The 20,067-nt window shown below is 60.3% G+C and overlaps 4 protein-coding genes across 4 annotated transcripts; 3 read left to right on the forward strand and 1 right to left on the reverse strand.

Moving 5' to 3' along the window:
• Positions 1-636: 636 nt before the first annotated feature.
• BDZ90DRAFT_282292 (hypothetical protein) lies at positions 637-1,281 on the forward strand (the record flags this gene model as incomplete). The annotated part of the gene is made up of 2 exons (XM_025509446.1): positions 637-947; positions 1,055-1,281. A coding segment is annotated over exon 2 (225 nt), but the record flags the coding sequence as incomplete, so codon positions are not given.
• A 5,926-nt stretch (positions 1,282-7,207) lies between these two features.
• On the forward strand, positions 7,208-13,578 carry BDZ90DRAFT_210630 (ARM repeat-containing protein; the record flags this gene model as incomplete). Its single annotated transcript, XM_025504075.1, has 3 exons — positions 7,208-7,264; positions 7,369-7,574; positions 7,665-13,578. Coding segments are annotated over 3 exons (6,177 nt in total), but the record flags the coding sequence as incomplete, so codon positions are not given.
• Positions 13,579-13,938: 360 nt separating this feature from the next.
• Positions 13,939-15,108, reverse strand: BDZ90DRAFT_234923 (hypothetical protein). Its single transcript, XM_025507194.1, has one exon. It carries the CDS (start codon positions 14,926-14,928, stop codon positions 14,107-14,109), a length of 822 nt encoding a protein of 273 aa, XP_025359269.1. The 5' UTR covers positions 14,929-15,108; the 3' UTR covers positions 13,939-14,106.
• Positions 15,109-15,241: 133 nt separating this feature from the next.
• Positions 15,242-20,061, forward strand: BDZ90DRAFT_234924 (DUF726-domain-containing protein). Its single transcript, XM_025507195.1, has one exon. It carries the CDS (start codon positions 15,303-15,305, stop codon positions 19,959-19,961), a length of 4,659 nt encoding a protein of 1,552 aa, XP_025359270.1. The 5' UTR covers positions 15,242-15,302; the 3' UTR covers positions 19,962-20,061.
• The last annotated feature ends 6 nt before the right edge of the window (positions 20,062-20,067 follow it).

Genomic DNA, 20,067 nt, shown 5'->3' on the forward strand with positions numbered 1-20,067 from the left:
AGCAAATGAGCAAAACACTAGCAGCTCAGCCGCTCATGCCTCGCCGGGGCCTCATCCCCTAATCCTGGGGGCAGTACGACAGCCACGGATCACTTCCCGCACTGTAACATTTGGTCGAGCTGACCACGGTAGTACACCCCCCTGCGCAATAGTCCTGGGTGCAGAGCTGACCTCGAGCGAGCGGCATATAGGCGGTCTGGCATGCTGTAAGGCGAATGTTTTGCACCGTATTGGCCGTAGCATCGTTGCGGACGCCCTGACAATTGCTGAGCGGGTTCGGGATAGGAGCACTCCTGCGTCAGATGCGCCTGGAACGGGGCGTGAGTGGGACGTATGTACGCCTTGGTCCAGCACTGAGCTAGAAGAAGGTGACATAAAGAAGGAGAGAGCACGATCTCAGCACGCGGTAAGATGCGCAGCTTGAGCTGCGACCCACTACGGCTCACCAAGAACAATTCGATTCCCCTGAGCCCCTGCGTAGGTTGCAAGGAGTAAGCTCGCGGCAAGCGTCGCAGCAACGATGGCTAGAAGAGACTTGATAATGGTCATGCTGGGGGTCGTTGATGATGAGGCAGAGAGACGATAGCTTTGCGAGTGAGAGTGGCTCTCAAACACGACTTCAGAGTCGAGGTTGATCTCAAAGCGCCGACGGCGAATCCTTGTTGCCCTCGAAAACAGCGCAGCTACAAGCCCAGGACAAACGGAGCGGGATGGCTGATACAGTAAGCAGCGACGCTTCTACGCTTGCTCGTCACGCCTGCTGCGGAAGGTCTTCCCGGTTGCTCCTTGAGCTGCTCCGTGAGCTCCTACTTGCGACCAGTGACGGCCCGCAAGGATTCTCAGCCGCGCTCGATCCGGAGGGACGTCACGGGCGAGCCTTGTAGGCTACCGGAGCATCTTGCTCGCTCCAAAGAGGGCGCGAGCAACTCCGTCTTGCTGGGTCAAGGGTGTGTGACGGGGATGGCGAGGACAAGCCGATACCCTCCCTCGCTCACACAAAGCGCTCTCGTCTCTCCCATCCCCTGGCAACCCCGCATCTCCCCATCCCCACTAGCAATGAAGCTCAGCCTCGCCAAGCAAGTCGCCTTCGCCTCCGCTGTGGGAATCCTGGTCATGGTAGCAGACGCTACGCAGCTCGGCTACTGCTATCGTCAGCCAGACTGCGATGGAACGCCCACAACTCTGACCGATGTTGGCGATAAGACGCCCACGTATGGCCATTGCCCCTCATATAAGCGAGATGACACCCTCCTCCGGGCGGTGACCATGTACGCTTGCACTGTGAGTCACCGAAGGACGATCCACAGCCTCTCGCCTTTGCTTGAAGGCCTACTAATCGGATTGACACTATCATTGACCTACGACCCGTGACCGGCTGTCCCGTTCGTTATTGTAGGACGCCAAGTGCCAAACGGGGTGCAAGGAAGCGAAAAAGCAGATGTGCGCCAGCACTAGCACAGGCGGGACGTGAGTCTCAGTGTGATCACCGTGGTAGTGACGCGGGCTCTGCTCACTCGGCTGTCCCTGCTCTCCCCTCTGGTCCCGTCTTCCTTGCACAGCTTCAACTGCGTCAAGTACTGAAGGATGGCTCCAGCCGCAGATGACCTTCGACCTGTCTGCATCAGACAGCAGGCGTTTCCTCCCTGTCTCTCACTCTTTGCCCACCTCTCTCGAGTGTCCACTTCATCTCGACTGCGCAACGTCAACCATTGTCACGACGAATGCGATTCCCTTCTACCGCACGCGAGCGCGACCATGCGATGCTCTGATCATGCTCGCTACCCTGCGCGCTATTTGTGATGCGTACTGCGACATATCTGCCCTTCTGCCCTGCGAATTGCCCCACAATCTCTTTGTCGCCCCTGATTTCGGCCCGCAACCAGCTTAGCCGTATTCGATCCGGGTCGAGGCCAGTAGTGAGCCTTGCAGAGCATCAGGACGTTTGTCTTGCAGTGTGAAGCGCCCGAGCGATCCTCCCAGGCTGGGTCCAGGGTGAGGCTCATGGTGGGAGAGGGAGAACCATTAGCCTCCCGACGCCGCTGGCGAATAGGCAGCAACTCGTGGTCGCTCTCTTTTGCCTCCCTTCCTCTCAACATATCGCCGTACCGTACGCTCCACTGCCAGTCACCATGACCTTGAAGCTCAGCTTCGCCTACCAAATCGCTCTGCTCTCTGCTGTGGCCTTCCTGGTGATGAAGGCAGACGCTACGCAGCTTGGCTACTGCTACCGCCAAGGCAATTGCGGCGGGTCTCCCACCACGCTCACTGACCGAGGCTCGAAGACTTCGACGTTTGGTAACTGTCCTTCATTCAAGAAGGACGACACACTCCTGCAGACGGTCACCATGTACGCTTGCACCGTCAGTCTTCGCCCCTTTGCTCTACTTGACAGCGCTTTGAGACCATGGCTGACGCTCCCACCTATCTCGCCTGTAGGACTCGGACTGCAAGTCGGGCTGCAAAGAGGCCAAGGATCAGATCTGCGCCAGCGCTACGGCTGGCAGCACGTGAGTATCGGCATTAGCAGGGACCATCGGAGTGGTGGTGCTCGCTTTGCTCATTCGACCGTCTTCTCTCGCCCCTCCCCTGCTCTACCTGTCACGCACCAATAGCTTCAACTGCGTCAAGTACTGAGGCACGTCGTGGAGCCAAGGTCGCGCTGGGCGATTTTGACCACCCGCGCCACACTCCCAGCTTCTATCGTCTCCCTCGCTCTCGCTCTACTAGTAGGGTGCTTCGTCGGCTGTTGCTCATTGCTCAATGCTTCGCCATCGCGTGCCACCATGTGCGCCACGAATGCGAGCTCTTCGGGCAATAACGCCGTCGCTGTAGCGAGAGCGAAAGAGATTGAAGGTTGGATATTGATTTGGTAACACTCACCACGAAGAAGGGGCCTCTCAATTCGCGGGGCCCACCCTCAGATGTTAGCCGTCTTTGGCCTCCCTCCAGCACCTCCACCTCTGCGCCTCTCCTCTCTACCGACCTCACCACTAGTAGTCGGCCTACCCCTCCCTCCTCTTGCCCCACCCCCATTCCCACTCCCACTCCCCTCGTCTCCATCATCCGTCTCCCTATCCGTCCCCGTCTCCCCATCTCCATCTCCATCCGCATCACTCTCATCATCAGAATCAGCGTCCGCCTCCTGCGGCCTGGGCGCATAGTCCCTCCCCATGCTACCGGTAACGATTGCCTCCTCATCCAGTCTATGTCCTTTAGCCGCCCAACCTCCACGATCGGGGACGAGGAAGGCTTGGAAGCGGTCCAGCATCGAAGGCGGGCGAGAAATCCCGATCGCCGCAGCGGAGGATGTGGTGGAGGCGATAGCCGCCGATAGGTTGGAGGTGCGCCCATCCCCTGACATGCCCTCGGTGGTGAGCTGCGGGCGCTTAACGACGGCGGGCGCTTCTGGCTTCCCCTTGATCTTGCGGCGCCACGTCCGCATGCGCAAAGCTGCACTGGCGCTTCCTTTCCTCTCTCCTTCCTCGCCATCATCGTCGGACCCCTTGGGTACGGTGTAAGGCAGGGGCGTATCGCGCAGTGCACGGAAATCGCTCACGTTTTGGCTATGCTCGTTTGCAATGCGGAGGAAGGCCCATTGCCACCTGCGGAGCATCTCTAGTAGGGCGATGAGGAAAGTGCGAGTGAGCAATGACGCGGGACCGGGGAGAAAGTAGATGATCCAGCTGCACCGCAGGACAATGTTGCTCAGGAGAGCCCAGTAGTAGAGCGGCCAATGATCCTCATAGAGTAGCTCGTTGCGTAACAGCGGGTACTTTGCGCGAACGTGCAATAGTCCCCAGTCGAGGAAGAGGTCCCAGAAGCAGGTAGTCGCAGAGTAGAGGCAGGCGAAGACCACCCAGAGGGCAAAGGAGCCATCCCGCTCTGAACCGGCTTTGCGCCAGTGGATGTAAAAGAAATAAAAGTAGACCGTGGTGCTGTACTTTGTCGCGTTGAGCAGGTGGACGCGAGCAGCGAGACGGCTGTCCGACCAACGGCGCAGGCATTGGCCGAGACGGAGAAGGGCGGGGAGGGAGGAGAGGAAGGCCGTCCAGTACGTGTCGTTTGGTGAGCATTGCGGGGAATGCCTGGCGTGGAGGCGGGGGAAAGGAGGTCAGATCATATAGAGCTGCCGGGAGCGGGGGGGATCGCTGCGCGCATACTTACCAGTCACGCTGATATTCGCAACCGATGAACCAGAGCGTCGAGATAGGCCATGCGATACTGTTGAGCAAGTCTCCCAAGATGAAATCCGCAAAGACGACGGGTAAAGCCCCGGCCGTAAAGACGCGAGCGATTGCCCTGATGAACCAGAGTCGGGAATGTAGGTGAAAGACGGGCACGGGCAAGGAGAGGAGAACCAGCATAACCACGATCCACACGAGGGGCCAAGTCGTTGGTGCGATGGACTCGGGAAAAGGGTTGACGAAGCTGACCCAGAATGCCACGCTGAGCAGCAAAAGCAAGAAAGCCGGTAGCTCAGGGTACTGATGGTAGTCCAGTGCTGTACGCGGGTTCCATTCGAAGATGAAGATGGTGGATACGCGCGCGTGGGCGAATACGGCCAGATTGACACCCCAGAGGAGGGCGAAGAGGACCGGGATGAACAGAGCACCATAGACGCGCAGGAGGGCCTCGTAAGCCGGTATACGCTCCTGCGTTTCGGGCTTCATGGCCTCGACCAGCCCGCCGACGATGGCGCACAAGGCGATGCCCAGGAAGAGTCCCGTCCGACCTGCTGCGCCGTGGTGCGTGCGAAGGGCGCTCGCCACCTGCCCCTGGCTTCGTAGACGGTCTAAGGCGCGCTTTCGGTCGCCGTGCTCGAAGAAGCCAGCGAAGGCGTCCTCGGTGCTGCGCAGCAGGTCATCGATGCGCTGTGATTTGACAAGGACCGAGGGCTCGACGCGTTCCTGCCAGTATTTCTGTGCCGTCTCTACCTCGAGGGCTTTATCGAACTTCTTGAGTATCTTTCCCATGCCCGTCTTGTTCAGCACATTGGCGTAGGTGCGCAGTAGTTCGAGGCCGCGGTGGAATTCGGCGATGGCGTCCTTGAGCTTGTGTCGGGCGGCTTTGTAGCGCTCTGGGTCGTGCGTCTGGCCAGTGATGGCTGCGCCTCGCTGCGAGTCGCGCTCCTCTGCCGCGGCGAGCTGCTGCATGCGCTCTAACACGAGAGAGCGCCGCTTTGTGCCTTGGTCCGAATCGACGTCTGTCGATGTGGGCTCGACATCGCTGGGCGACACGGAAGGATCAATGGCCGTCTCCTGCGAGCTTCCTTGGCGACGATTGCTCGGAGGAGGATGATGACTATGCGCTCCACCACCCCTTTTCTGCTCTCGATTCTGCTCCTTCTCCCTCCTCTTCAAGGTCAACACCCCCCTCCAATCAAATTGCTCAGCCTGAGCATCTGCCGCCTCCTTGTACAGCTTTCGATGCTCGGCCAGCTCGCTCAATTGTTGCGCCAAGGCCAAGAAACGCGTCTGCGCATCGCTGAGCTCCTTCTCGTAAAAGTCGGTGATGCGCTGCAACTCCGAGTCGAGGCAGAGGAAGAAGAGACGTTCAGGAGCGGGGAAGAGGGTGGAGAGGTACGATTCTAGGTCCTCCCCGGAGCCGCCACCACCGCCGTTGCTCAACGCCGTAGACTTGCGACGATGCTGCTGCTTCTTCTTAGAGTGAGAGTGGCCCGTACCACTCGACTGCGCAGTCGTCGGGGGAGGTGGTGCGCGCACGGCGGTATATGCTGGTCCACTCGTGGCCTGCTCAACATCCGTGTGAATCCCATGATTCTGAACCGACTCCCTCATAACACTACTGTGGTGTCTCGACTTCTCGCCGCTCTCCCTGAGTTTCGCCAGGATCGAAGGAGTGAGTCGCAACCCCGTCCCTTCGAGGGTGATGGGATCCACCGCTGCCTCGCGGGGTGGGCGAGGGTAAGCGGCCAAGTCTGCCGAGCGGGATGTGGAGCCATAGGATCCCGTACCCTGTTGGGCGGAGCGGACGCGGCTGCGGAGGGAAGTGAGGGATTCGGGCGAGGACTTGGATTTGAACGAGGACGAGGACGAGGTGGGCGGCGCGTCTTGTGCTCCGTACTCCTGGGCTAGGAGCTCGAGACGTCTACGATGGTGAGCCTTCGTTCTCTTGATGACCTTTTTCAGACCCTTGTAGTTGAGGTAGGCGCTTCGCCATTCGGGAACCGCATGGTCGTCGAGCCATTGGCCGCTGCGAGGATCAATGCGTCGAGATGAGGAGGGGAAGAGGAGATGGGAATGAGCGGGTGACGAGGAGGGTGGTGGGATCGGAGGCGCGGGAGAGATCGAGCTACTACTCACTACTTCATTGCGGCAGAATGATGATCGTGGTGTCAAGAAAAGGGTGATTAGCGGGCCATGGTGAGTCGAATGCAATTGTATGCCGATTCGCAGCGCAGAGATGGGAGGATGAGAGAGAGGCTGCGAAATTGACCCAACCCAACGAAGGCAAGACGGCAGCCAAGACGGGAGTGGCTCAACCTCGTGCCTCGTCTCTCCGCTGCACCCGTGCGGCTTGGCGCAGTGCGACAACGTGGCGTGGCGCGGCGCGACCCCAAGATAGACGCATGCTCGTATCGCGGGCGAGCGAGAGGGTCACCATCGACGACGACGACGACGTGTCGAGCATCGATTGAGGGTGCAACACGAGGCGATCAAGGCGACGGAGATGGATGCATCACTCCCCACCTTGAGGCGTCCCCTCTGCGCATCGATAGGCAGGCTGAGGACACGGGAGGTAGCATCAGGGCAGCCAGCCAGATGAGGTTCACTTGAGTACTGCGATGCTCTGTAGATTCATCGTCGAGTACACACGATCATCGCAATGCTCATCGTGACCATCTCTCTCCCTTGCTCGCCATCCTCGCCATCGCAGTCGGTCTCCATCTCTCTCTGCCTTCGCTCCGCGCGTCTTTGTTGTTTTGGACGGGGTGGAGAGGCGGAGAGAGAGAGACGAGAGCGGAGAGAGAGGCGTGGCGCGCGGACAGAGCAAAGGGAAAGCAACACCAGTGATGAGAGCGGCGCAGCATCCGCGTGAACCCAGACGAGACGAGACAGACCGGATCTCGACTTTGTTTCCTTCCAACCAACACCGAACACCGACATCCTCCTCCTCCTCCTCCTCCTCACCACATCGATACCCCACCTGTGACATGGACGACTTTGGCGCAGCGGGCCCATCTGGGGCTCCTGCAGAGGAGGACTTCTCGCGACTGCCCATCGAGGATCGATTGAAGCACAAGGTGCGTGGGCGCAGCAAGACCAGCCTACGATTAGCCAGATCAGTCCATTTCCCCTACTCACTCATTTCCTCTTCATTTTCTCCCCCCGCGACTCGCCCTCGCAGGCATGGAAAGCAAGAGTATCAGCCTACGAGGAGCTCTCCAAGTCATTCTCCACCTCGGCCTACGATACCGATCCCATCTTCAAGCCATACGTCCGTAATCCTGACCTCGTCAAGGCAATGGTCGTCGATTCAAACGTCGTAGCACAGGAAAAGGCAGTGACAGCTGTTTGCGACTTTGTCAGATATGGAGGGAAAGCTGCGGGCGGGTGAGTTGCGCGTGGCACCAATGCAGGCCTCGAAGAGGCAATACAGCTGACTGACGCCTTACATGTATGCATGCTCCTTCGCACGCTCAGCACCCGCGAGACCGTATTGCCTGCCGTCGTCGAAAAGTGCCTTGGCTCAACGCGAGGTGGAACAAAGAAGGCGGCCATCGAACTCGTCTCACTCTACGCCGAGGCAGAGGATGTAATGGGATGCAGCGGCCTCGTAGATGATGTCCTCGGCGGCTTATCTGCCAAGCAACCCAAAGTCGTGTCCGGCTGCGTAGCCGCCCTCACGGCTCTTGTTCGCGATTTTGGACCAAAGCAAGTCGTACCCAAGCCAATTCTCAAGCGACTGCCCGATGTCTTTGCACATTCGGACAAGACAGTCAGGGCTGAAGGGGCACAGTTGGCCGTGGAGCTGCATCGATACCTGGGCGCCGCATTGGAGCCAACCATCGACTCGCTCAAGGATATCCAGGCAAAGGAGCTGCGCGCGCAATTCCAACAGATTGACGAGCAGGGGCAAGGCAAGCCAACACCTACTCGACACCTCTTTTCGCAAAAAGCCGCAGCAGAGGCGGCAGCTGCGGCTGCAGCGGCACCGCAAGGAGCAGCACAAGGAGGAGGGTCATCAGCGCAAAGCGGCATGGATGATGGCGGCGCGGCAGACGGCGCAGCAGACTTTGACGCCTACGAGATGGCAGAGGCTGTCGACCCGCTCAAAGCAAAGGCGTGGCCCTCTAGCTTTGACGAGCAAGTCAAGTCCGCCAAGTGGTCTGAACGAAAAGAGGCCTTCGAAGCAGCCAAAACCGTACTGACGTCCAATGTCAAGCTGCAGCCCACCAACGCATTCGACTTCTTCGTCGATGCCTGCGTAGAACGAGTTAAGAAGGACGCTACCGTCCATGTATGGCTCACTGCCTGCCAGTGTCTCGAGGCAGCGGCAAAGGGGATGCGTGGCGGATTTGGGAAGTACAGGGATCGCACGGTACCGCCACTGCTCGAAAAGCTCAAGGAGAAGAAGCAGAGTACCGTAGACGTTCTAGCCTCCACCCTCGACGCCATCTTCCAGACGGTCACGCTGAGCGAGGTGCTGGAGGACATCCTTACAGCCACGAAGCACAAGAACCCAAATGTCAAGACCGAGTCGATCCGCTTCCTTGTCCGCTGCCTGCGAACCACCAAGACGCCACCAGCAAAGGGAGACATCAAGCCAGTCGCAGACGCGTTGCTCGCCGCATGCTCCGACGGGTCAGGGGATGTAAGAGACGCGGGGACGCAGGGCCTAGGCACGCTCATGAAGTTGATCGGGGAGAGGCCGATGAATCCTTACTTAGATCAGCTGGACGACATCAAGAAGGGCAAGGTGCAGGAGGAGTTCGCTAAGGCTACGGTGAAAGTGAGAATGGGCGGAGCAGCGCCACCAGCTGCGAGATCAGCGGCGCCACCAGCTGCAGCTGCCGCCCCTAAGCCGCAGCCCCGCGTAGTGGCTCGATCTAGCGCAGACAAGGAGAATGCCCCGCCTGCCGCCAAGCCCACGTCAATGGCTGCCCCGCCTCGCGGCCCGCCGTCACGTCTTGCAGCCAAGCCCGGTCCGTCAATTGCCAAGCCAGCCGCAGCCGCAGCACCAGCAGCACGAGCAGCTCCTCCTCGCGCCGCCGCAGCGAGCGCCTCCGCCGCAGGCGCACCCTCGGTCAATGAGCCAGTCAAATTCCGCTTCACGCCAGACGACGCCGAGTCTCGCGCTGCCGACCTCATCCCCTCGGAAATCTCCGGCCAGCTGGCCAACTCCAATTGGAAGGAGCGTCTCGCTGGCATCCAGGCCTTCCACTCTTGGCTCGATCGAGAGGCAGAGGCTCTCGAGTCCGAACTGATCGTGCGCGCCTTAGGCAAGAAGCCCGGATGGAAAGAGTCGAACTTCCAGGTGTTCGCAGAGGTGTTCAAGGTGTTCCGTCTACTAGCAGAGCAGTGCCCCACCTTTGGGCGGGCGAGCGTCGCATTGAGCGTACAGCCACTGTGCGACAAATTGGGCGATATCAAGCTCAAGGTTCCCGCTGGCGAGACGTTGACGACGTACAGCGAACGGACGTCCTTTGGCTTCGTGCTCAAGCAGGCCCTGGTGCCCCTCGCTGCACTCAAGGCGCCCAAGGCTGTGGCAGACTCGCTCCTCTGGGTGGATGCGGCGTTGCTCGAGTTCGGCATTGCGGGCGTGGACGTCAAGTCGCTCGTGGCCCATCTCCTCACCTGCCTCAAGTCAGCCAATGCCGCCGTGAGAAATAACGCAACGACGGTCATGGGCACGCTGGCCCGCTTCTTGGGGGCTACGCTCAATTCCTTCCTCAGCGACCTGAACCCACAGCTCAAGGCCACAATCGAGGCCGAGATAGAGAAGGCCGCCTCTAACCCACCTCCAGCTCCCACTCGATTCGGCGCTGAACTCAAGAAGCCTGAAGGCGCAGGCGGTGCAGGAGGAGCAGCAAGTGCAGCAGATGCGGCGGCGGCCGCCGCAGCTGAGGAGGATGCACTGGACGCCCTCGTCCCTCGCGTGGATATTGATCGTCTGATCCCCTCGTCCGCTTTGACGAACATGGGCGACGCCAATTGGAAGGTGCGCAAGGAGTCCCTCGAAGAGATCCAGTCGATCCTGCAGGCCAACACCCGCCTCAAGGGCACACTGAGCGATCTAGCCCCAGTGATCAAGCTGCGCTACTCGGACAGCAATATCATGTGCAAGCAGCTGGCTTTGGACATCGCCACTCGCCTGGCCACAGGGCTGGGTAAGGGCTTTGAGCCTCAGGCGCGCAACTTTGTCCCTCCCGTCGCGCAATGCCTCGCAGACGCCAAAGCGCCGCTTCGCCAAGCTGCGGCGACGACCCTGACCGCGATAGCGGATGCGGCTGGGGTTCCCTCGATGATCGGTGGCTTTGCTTCGGTCCTAGACGGGAAGGGGGCGAACCCTCAGCTCAAGCAAGACCTCTTCGCCTGGCTCGCAGCGCGCTTCGAGGCTCACCCGCCGGACAAGTCGTGCGACCTCGCCCCGCTAGCCATCCACGCCGTGCACTGCTTGGACGATAAGCTCGCAGCAGTAAAGAAGGCCGCGCTTGCTACGTTGCCGTACATCATTCAGAGGGCTGGGTACAAGTTCGTCATGGCGCAGAGTGATGGGATGAAGGCCGCGAGTAAGAATACGGTGCAGCCTTTGATCGATCAGGCCAGACAGGCCGCTAATGCGTTGAAAGCGCCAGCGGTTGCTGCTGCGGCTCCAGCTCCGGGGGCAGCGCCAGCAACGCGACCAGCTGCGGCAAAGACGCCCGCTGTGAGATCGTTAGCCTCTGCCGCTCGACCGGCTTCACCTGCCATGCGCTCCGCGTCGCCCTCGCCTGCAGCATCGCCTCGGACCAGCGCCGGCACGTCCCGTATCGCCGGTGTTCGCCCGCCCTCGGCGGCTACTCGCACGCTCCAGGCCCCAGGCTCTCGCATCGTAGCTCCCGCAGGTTCTGCGGCAGCCAAGCCCGGCTTCTCATCGCGACTCGGCGTGGCCAAGAAGGCAGTCATGGCCTCGTCGGGCGGAGCGGCCGCGGCCTCTTCATTCTCATCTTCTGCAGGGTCGGGGTCGGCTCCACTCCTCACTTCGGACACCAAGCACAAGGTCGGGCGAGAGAAGAGGGAGGGTCGCGGCGGATGGATCAACGCAGAGGGCGCTGCCCGCCCGGAACTTGTCGATGCGCTGCGCTCGCAATGCGAGAATCATCTCGGCGGCTCCCTCCTTGACTCCATGTTCTCGCGCGACCACAACGCCGAGCGAGACTACCTCTCCGCATTGGCACTGCTCTCGGACTTTGTCTCTTCGCCCACCTTCGCCGAGGAGGAGTACGGCATCCCTCAGCAGGAAGCCGTAGCCCGCGTGGTGGCCAACTCTGACCTTATACTCAAGTACATCGCGATAAGGCTGACGGACAACAACACGAGCATCTCCCTGAAATGCTTCGATGTCCTCGGCCACCTCGTCGACCTACTCCGAACAGAACAATACCACATGAGCGACTACGAGGCAGCCTCCATCCTCCCCTGCTTGACCGCAAAGTTCGGCGACGCCAAAGTTGCCTTCCGCGATCGGATACGCGACACGTTCAGGAAGTTGACCTTCATCTACCCGCCAAGCAAGCTCATGACACAATACCTCGAGTCGGGTCTACCCTCCAAGAATGCGCGAACGCGAGCAGAGTGCCTTGGGGAGCTGGGATACCTCTTTTCGAAGAACGGGCTACAAGTCTGCACGCCGGCAAAGACGTTGCCTGTGATCGCGAAGAGCATCTCTGATAGAGATACGAATGTGAGGACGGCCGCGCTGCTGGCGTTGGGGGAGTGCTATAAGATCGTTGGGGACGAGGTTTGGGGGCTGGTGGGGAAGATGCCGGATAAGGAGATGAGCTTGTTGGAGGAGAGACTCAAGAGGACGACGGTGAGCAAGCCTGCTGCGGGGGGAGGGACGGCAGCAGCGGGGGTGGGCGTGTCATCACCCCGAGCGATCCCGCGCCCGACGACGACGACGACTCGGATCGCGTCTGGCATCCCTGCGCCTGGAACGAAGAGTCGACTGCCCTCAACAAGTGCCTCCTCCAAGCTGGCTGCCGCCGTGCGCGAGCCTTCGACGGTAGACGCTGCGGCTGAGGAAGCGCCCGACGAGCTCCCGGGCAAGGACACGGTGCAGGAAGAAGCCGAGGCCACACGCATCGAAGAAGACGAAGCGGGAGAGCCAGACATCGAGCAAGCGATCAGCGAAATCCTCTCTTCTGAGCCCACGCGATCCACGCAGGCACTCAAGGCGATCCACCACGAGATGCAGGCCGATGCTGCCCCCTTTGCCCCCTCTGCTGACCAGCTCGCCTCAGTGCTTGCCAAACAGTTCAGCAGGGCATTCGGCAAAAACGCGACCAACGAGGGAGCCAATGCCAGGTTGAGGAAGTACCTCATTCAGGTGGCGTCGACCCTCTTTGACTCGAAGATGCGCTCCAGGCAGGGACATACCGTCGCGTCCTTCATCGAGAAGAAGAGCCTCGGTGCCTTGATGACCCAGCTGCTCCAGCGACTGATCGACACGTCCCTCCAAGCCAAGCACGACGAAGAGGCACGCACCTACGCCACGTACTTGAACAAGGTGGTCATCCGATGCTTCGGCTCGTGCAACCTCAACGTGCTCTACGACACCAGCTTCACGATGTTGGGCGATGCGACGGAGGACTTGCGCGACTTGAGCGGAGCGACGCTAGAGACTCGCTTCAGGTTCGCAGAGCTGATCATCAAGTGTCTCTGGAAAGTGGGGCGACGTCTCCCCACCAGCCTACAGGAGGGCACCGTAGAGCCTGCGGAGCTTCTCGTCGTCCTCGAGGCCTTCTTGCAGCGCATCCCCGCGGCGGAGTGGAAGGCTCGCGCGAGGGATGAGGTCAAGCTGGCCGATCTGCCCTTGCGCACGGTCAAGGTCGTGCTGAGCCACTTTGTTACGGCGTTGGGGGAGGACGTGTTGAGTCATTTGGACAAGCTGGAGGAGCCCGAGGGGGCGGAGATTTATAGGATTTTGGTGAGGATGATCAATCAGAGTGGAGAAGGAGAGGGTGAGGAGGGAGAGGGGGAGGGAGAGTCCGATGATGAGCAGCCTGCGCCTTCCTCCTCCACCCCCACAACGGGTCTCAACGGCAATGGCCATGGCCATGGCCACGGCCAAGTCGCAACGAACTCGTCAAGTAGCTCCTCTCCGCACCTCGCATCCTCCTCGACGACTGGCTCCTCCGATGCAGACTCGGCGGCGAATGCTCAGCTGAAGGACATCTTTGAGCGCATTTCTCAAAAGGAGCAGTCCCGCCAAGCCATCAAGGACTTGTACGACTTCCAAAAACGCTTCCCAGCTAAACAGCCGCACATCGAGCGCAGCCTGCAGAGCACGGGGCCTATCTTCCAGCGATACATCAAGCGGGCATTGGCCAATCACAAGGCCGAGGATGAGGAGCGGGGCGATGCCGAGGAAGGGGGAGGGGCGACGACGAGTCCTATCCCGACTCCCACCTCCCCGGCCGCGCCCCCTAGTGCCGGTGCCGCCGTCAGCCCCCCACCTTCGGCGCGTAACTCTACACGCACCTCTCAGTCCGGCCTGGGTCACGGGCGTGTACCTTCGCATCTCAGCGAAGCGGCAGGCAGTGGTGGTGGTGCTGGGAGCCCGGAGCGGAGGGCGAGTAGTGCGACCGAGGAGCGACTGGCTGCTTTGAGGCAGAAGTTCTACGGCGCAAACGCAAAGGGCACAGCTGCAATGCCGGGGAGTCCGAGGAGTGCGCTTAGCGGTGTAGGGGGAGCGGGGAGCGATGATGTGGATTGATTGATTGATTGAAATGCGGCTCTACGATTTGCGTTGGACTTCTAACTTTTTGTGTTTTTTTCCCCCTCTCTTGCTTCTCGTCTCGTGTATCAACAAAGAAAGAACAAATCTTCTTCTCTCTGCTGTCCCATCCACCCCCCCTTCGATCCCCCCTCCCATCACGATCTAACGCCTATCCCTTCTCCACCCCGACAATTCCCCCTGATACCAAACAACGCCCCTCTGATCCAACCAGACTTTCACCTCTTCCTTCAACTTGTTCGCCCAACCGCGCTTCTTCTCGTGCTCGTGCAAGAGGTCCACGAGACCATGACGCTGCGCTATGGACCAGACCTCCTCGAAGGGGACGGGCTCCATGAGTAGGATTCGGCGGTGGAGTTGGGAGTCGGAGTGGATTGAGGTGAGTAGGTGGGTTTGAAGGGTGGGGGAGAGGAGAGGGGACTTGCCCGTACCCGTACGAGAGAGAGACTCTGGTGGTGGTGGAGCACGAGGGGGTGAGGCCCTTGACCTTGCCGGCGCTAGCGTGTCAGGCTTTAGGGCCAACCAGATAGAGTGAGCCTTCTCATGCAGCTCTTCCCTGTCTGATGTGCTAGAGCGATAACCCCATCTCTTGACTTCTTCCCTCAGTCGGGCGAGGCTGTAGGAAGACCAGTCTGGCTCTTCAGCGCGTTTGGAGGAGATGAGCTGGGCAATGAATGATCCTGCAGGGCCTGCTGCATCATCGTCGTTCTCATCGCTTCGGGCAGGCGGTGAAGGGTCAATGCGTTTGCTCTTGCTCTTCTTTGTTATAGCGGCAGAGGGCGAAGAGGCAAACGATCTTGCCCTGACACCTGTAGAGTGTGAGGCCGTTGTTGAGCTTGACCTCACCGCCGACGCCGCGGCTGTGCTGTTGCTCGGGGCAGGGGGTTGCCACTCCACACTATCCAGTGCGTCGAGAAGGAGATTGCCGCTTGACGTAGAGGCGATGTTGTTGCGCTTTGATACCATGAAGATGCATGGTCGTTGGAGCCTTGTGATCATTCATGGAGAGCTCATTGCGTTGCGTTGCGTTGCGTTGCGACGTTGAGGTGGCTTTGAATGGCTGATTGGCCGGTTGGCCTTGAAAGTCGACTCGAGATCTGCGCCCTGCGCGGACGGACGGACAGAGGCAGGCGGGAAAGGAAAGCGAGAGCGGCTCGGACCTGGACCTGGACGTGTGGACCTGGAAGACAAGCTGATGCGGGGTGGAGCGAGAGCGAGAGTGCCGCCAGTCGAGAGCGGGTGCCTGTCAGGTTCAGGTTCAACTCAACACATTGCTTTTCCCACCATCGACGACGTCCTTTGTTGTTCCTGCGCAGTCCACGCCATCCGCCCCGCTCACAATGCCCGTCGTCGACGATGATGACGAGTGGCAGGCCATGCCCGTCGTCTCCTCGTCCTCGGCAAAAGATGAGGCGCCGTATGGGTATGAAGGCCCTCCAACCGGGTACGGATATGGATCATCATCGGATGATGACGACGACGGCGGCGACGAGGGCAACGAGTCTTCTTCGTCAACAACATCTTCAACGCGCAGACGCACCCGACACAAGAGGCAGTCCTCAAACAAGGGGCGAAGAGGAGGGGCCGCCGCCGCCGCCGCATTCTCCCACGCCTCAACAACATCATCGAGTGCGGCCACAACGACGAACGCAACGGGCCGCAGCTTGAATGTAGACGACGCCCGCGGCTACGACTGGCGCAGCAAGCCTATCTCGTCGAAGCACGACGACGACGACAGCGATGCAGAATCGGATGAGGACGAGCAGGGCAAAGGCTATACGCAGCTCCGCCTCGACGAGGACGTCGAAGGTGACGAGCTGCACGCTGCCACCGAATACCTCTTTGGCGCCGGAGGTCCCACAGAAGGTCCCAATGCTGCTCCTACTCCTGGTCAGCCAGTGGAATCATCCGTCGGTTACTCCTACCACCAAAATGAAACAAACGCCACCCCTCTAAGCCAAATGATGACCACAAAGGCTCTCCTCTCCGAATCTCAAAAGATCGCCTATGTGGGGTTATGCTCTCTGGAGGCCAAGCACCTCGTACATCAATTGCGTCGTATCCCCGGTTCGGGAAAGGATCTGGCTTCGGCGATCAAGAGTGCAGAGGAGTGGCAACTTCGCGTCGAGGCTAGACTGTTTCAACACATGGACATCGATGCCTCTGAGCAGAAGATGATTGGGCAGTTGGGGGAACATGGTGTGTTGCCGACGGATTTGGCGCCTAGTCTTGTTACTACTTCCAAGGTGGAGAATCCCGATTTTGATCCTGTGGCTAAGGAGGAGAGGGAGGAGGAGGAGGAGCGGGCACGAGGGAGTGTTGAAGATAAGGAGCCGGAGGGGGAGGGCGATGTCGAGGTGGATCAGGCGGAGGGAGACAAACTCCACCACGACAAGGGAGGGATTGGTGATGGTGGGGATGACGAAGACGACGACGGCGATGGCGATATTGGTGGCGCATTGCAATCACCTCAGTCGAAGCATGCGCCTGTGCCGTCACACCGAGAAGGGAATGCGGGACCAGCAGAGGAGGACGATGGAGACTTGGGCGCGCCCTCATCACCCGTCAAGCAGGGCACAGACACCCTTCATTCCGATTCTAGCCCAGCGCATGACGACGATGAGGGCGACATCACCACTCTAGCGGAAGGTGCAGCGACTCCCACCCCGGGATCTCCCAAGTTCCAGCCACCCGCCGCTAGCCCATCAGCATCAACTCCTCCCCTCGCAGGCCCCGCCCGTGCCGACCCCAACACAGCTGCCCAACTAGCCGCCGACGAAGCAAACGTGACGGCAGCCAATGCTTCCAAGCCAGAAGGGGGCGGGACCACGCACTTTGGCCTCACCTCCTCCCCACAACAGGTTCAACCACCACCAAACGCTCTGCCCGGCGTCACAACATCCATCTCCACGGCGGACACGCACATCACCCTCGACCTGCGCTGGACGGTCCTCTGCGACCTCTTCCTCGTCCTCACAGCAGACTCCGTCTACGACTCTCGCTCTCGCGTCCTCCTGGAACGCGTGGCCGAGCGACTCGGATTGACGTGGATGGACGTGACCAAGTTCGAGAAGAGGGTGACGGACGCCCTCGAGATCGAAGAGGGGGTGGAGCGCTTGAAGGACAAGAAGGCAATTGCCCGCCGTGAGAAGGAAGCACGCAACCGCAAGTGGGCAATGGTCGGCCTAGCCACCGTAGGTGGGGGTCTGGTCATCGGCCTCTCTGCGGGTCTAGCAGCCCCACTAGTCGGATCAGGCCTGGCAGCCCTGCTTGGTGGAGTGGGGATAGGCGGGACATCGACCTTCCTCGGCAGTATTGGCGGAGCGGCCCTTATTACCACAACGGGCGCCTCAGCGGGCGCCGCCCTCGGTGGTCGTGGTATGGCTCGACGCACGCAGAGTGTCCGCACCTTCCTCTTCAAGCCGATCCACAACAACAAGCGCATAAACTGCATCGTCACCGTTCCCGGCTTCACCTCTGGCCCACAAGACGACGTCCGGCTGCCCTTTAGCGTCATCGACTCGATAATGGGGGATGTATTCTCCGTCCTGTGGGAGCCAGAAATGATGCAAGAGATGGGAAATGCCATGTTCCTCCTCTGGAACGAGACGGTCATCATGGGCGTACAGCAAGTCCTCATGACCACCATTGCCGGTGGATTGCTCGGCGCCCTAGCCTGGCCTTTATGGCTCACCAAGCTAGGTTACCTAATCGACAATCCATGGAGCAACGCCTGCACCCGCGCCCAAGCGGCAGGCAAGATCCTCGCCGATGTACTCTCCCAACGTCAGCTGGGCGTGCGGCCTATCACGCTTGTGGGCTTCTCCTTGGGGGCGCGGGCGATTTTCTACTGCCTGTGCGAGCTTGCGAAAAAGAAGGCATACGGCGTAGTACAAAATGTGTACCTCTTCGGCGCCCCCGTAACGGCTAGCGACGCCGTGTGGCGCTCAGCCCGCTCCGTCGTTCCCGGTCGTTTCGTCAACGGTTTCTCCCGTACTGACTGGATCCTCGGATACCTCTTTCGTGCCACATCCGGCGGGTTGCGCAGTATTGCTGGCCTGCACCCCGTGGAGCGGGTGGCCGATGTGGAGAATGTGGATGTCACGCAACACGTACCGGGTCATTTGATGTATAGGGCTTTTATGCCTTTGGTGTTGAGTGAGGTTGGGTTTAGGGTTACACAGGATTGGTTCGATGAGCCGGAGGATTTGAGTAAGGTGCCTGATAGGCAGGTGGTGGCAGAGGGGATGGAGAGGGAGGAGAGGGAGATTAGGGCGAGGCAGGGTGGGGGGTTGGGGAGGATGTTTAAGCGGGGAGAAAAGAGCGAGCAGGTCGGTGCTGCGCCGCCGTCAGGGTCTGCTTCTGCTGCTGCTACTCCTGCGCAGGGCAGCAGCAATGACTACGAGTACGACGAGGACGAGGACGATCTACCCCCACGGGAGGAGCACGTCGCCTCATCCACCAAGCACGACTCCGCCTCCGCTTCTGGTGACGAGCGCACCGCATCGCCTTCCCGATCCTCTTCTAAATCCTCCCCCCCTCCTCCCCTCACCCCAGAATCGGAACAGCCCGCACACCTCTCCACCCACATAGATACGGCCGCACTGGTAGCCTCGTTACGGGAAACGGGAATTGAGGTCAAGGAGCTACAGAGCTCCCTCCCCGCGCTCAGTCTCGAGAAGACGGGGTTGGTGCCCAAGCCTATCCCTACCCCTCTCCCTGGGGTGGAGGCGGAGGGATCGGCTAGTACCACGCCAAGCACGCCCACGACGCCTTCGACGCCTTCGGCCGCGTCTGCGCAGAGCCAGCAGAGCACGCAAAGCAAGCCAGCACCGTCATCAGCAGCAGCAACTGCGACGAAGAGCGCGCCCGGGAGCGGATTCAAGGCTAGCCTCTCGAGCTTCTTTGGCGGGTCGCGCTCCTCTAAGTCCTCTTCTACCTCTACCTCTACTACATCAGGTTCCGCCTCTGCCTCATCTACTCGCCCATCAACGCCTACCACGCCTCAAGTCCCGCCGTCGGCACCTGTCCCCGCGCCACTGATGAGCGCACAAGCACAAGGCGGTAGCGGGAGCGGGACGCGCCCACTCTACCTTTCGAGTGGCTCAGCTAGCTCTAGTCGACGGAATAGTGCGGCCACGATCCCAGGCCCTGTCGCCTCGGGCTCCTCGACCCCATCCACGTCCACGTCCACGTCCAGTCGACCGACGACTGCTATGGGCTCCCGTATGAGCGGGAGAGGGATGGCTACCCCTCCTCTCGGCACGGGCGGCGAAGGGTTTAGCGGGACCGGCTCTGCTACTGGGCGGGACTCACCTCTGCTCGGTACAGGGCCGGGAACGGGGAGGGCTCCTTTCAGTTATGCCTCCTCCTCGTCCTCTTCGGCGAGCACACCCCTCCCACCACCTCCAGCCACGTCGATAGGAGGGGGGGAAGGTGGAGTCAACCTCTCCTTTGCGAGTGATTTTGATGATGACGACGAGGAGCAAGGGGAGGAGGCACAGCGCCCCTTCCCGCTTGGTAAGGGGGGAGAGCAGAATCAGGATCAGGGAAGGGAGGCAGAGCGACTAGGTGTAGGCGCGACGGCCACCTCGTACGGTCTGTCCGCGGAGGAAGCAAGGGAGCTTGCACGACGCTTTGGCGGAGGCGGGGGCGGTACGAACAGACAGGAGGCATTCAGCGGTAGAGGAGGAGGTAGTGGGGCGGGCAATGAGGGATGGTCTACATCGACATCGATATCAGGAGGGGAAGGGTGGGGGGATCCTTCTCCTTTTCCTCCTCGCTCAGCAGCGTCAGGGTCAGGATCAGTCTTCTCTTCTTCCGGGCCGCTTCGCCCACTCGAGACGTCCTACGGGGCTTCGGTGCGCGAGAGGGAGAGGGAGCGTTCCTCTTCCCTCGTGAGCGGTGAGGTCGACGGCGCAGGCAAGGAGCGTGGCGCGGCAACGGGGACGGGGACGCGGACCGGGTTGAACCTCGAAGAGGAGAATCCTTGGGGATAAGTCATTGTAGGAGGGGAGGGTGGGACACCATGTCATGATGCATTTTGTAGCCAGGCGAAGGCTGTGTGACGTGGAGTCATTTAGCTTGCTTTGCTGTGCTTTGCTG

The sequence above is a fragment of the Jaminaea rosea genome (genome assembly GCF_003144245.1).
Source record: "Jaminaea rosea strain MCA 5214 unplaced genomic scaffold BDZ90scaffold_19, whole genome shotgun sequence".
Classification (NCBI taxonomy): domain Eukaryota; kingdom Fungi; phylum Basidiomycota; class Exobasidiomycetes; order Microstromatales; genus Jaminaea; species Jaminaea rosea.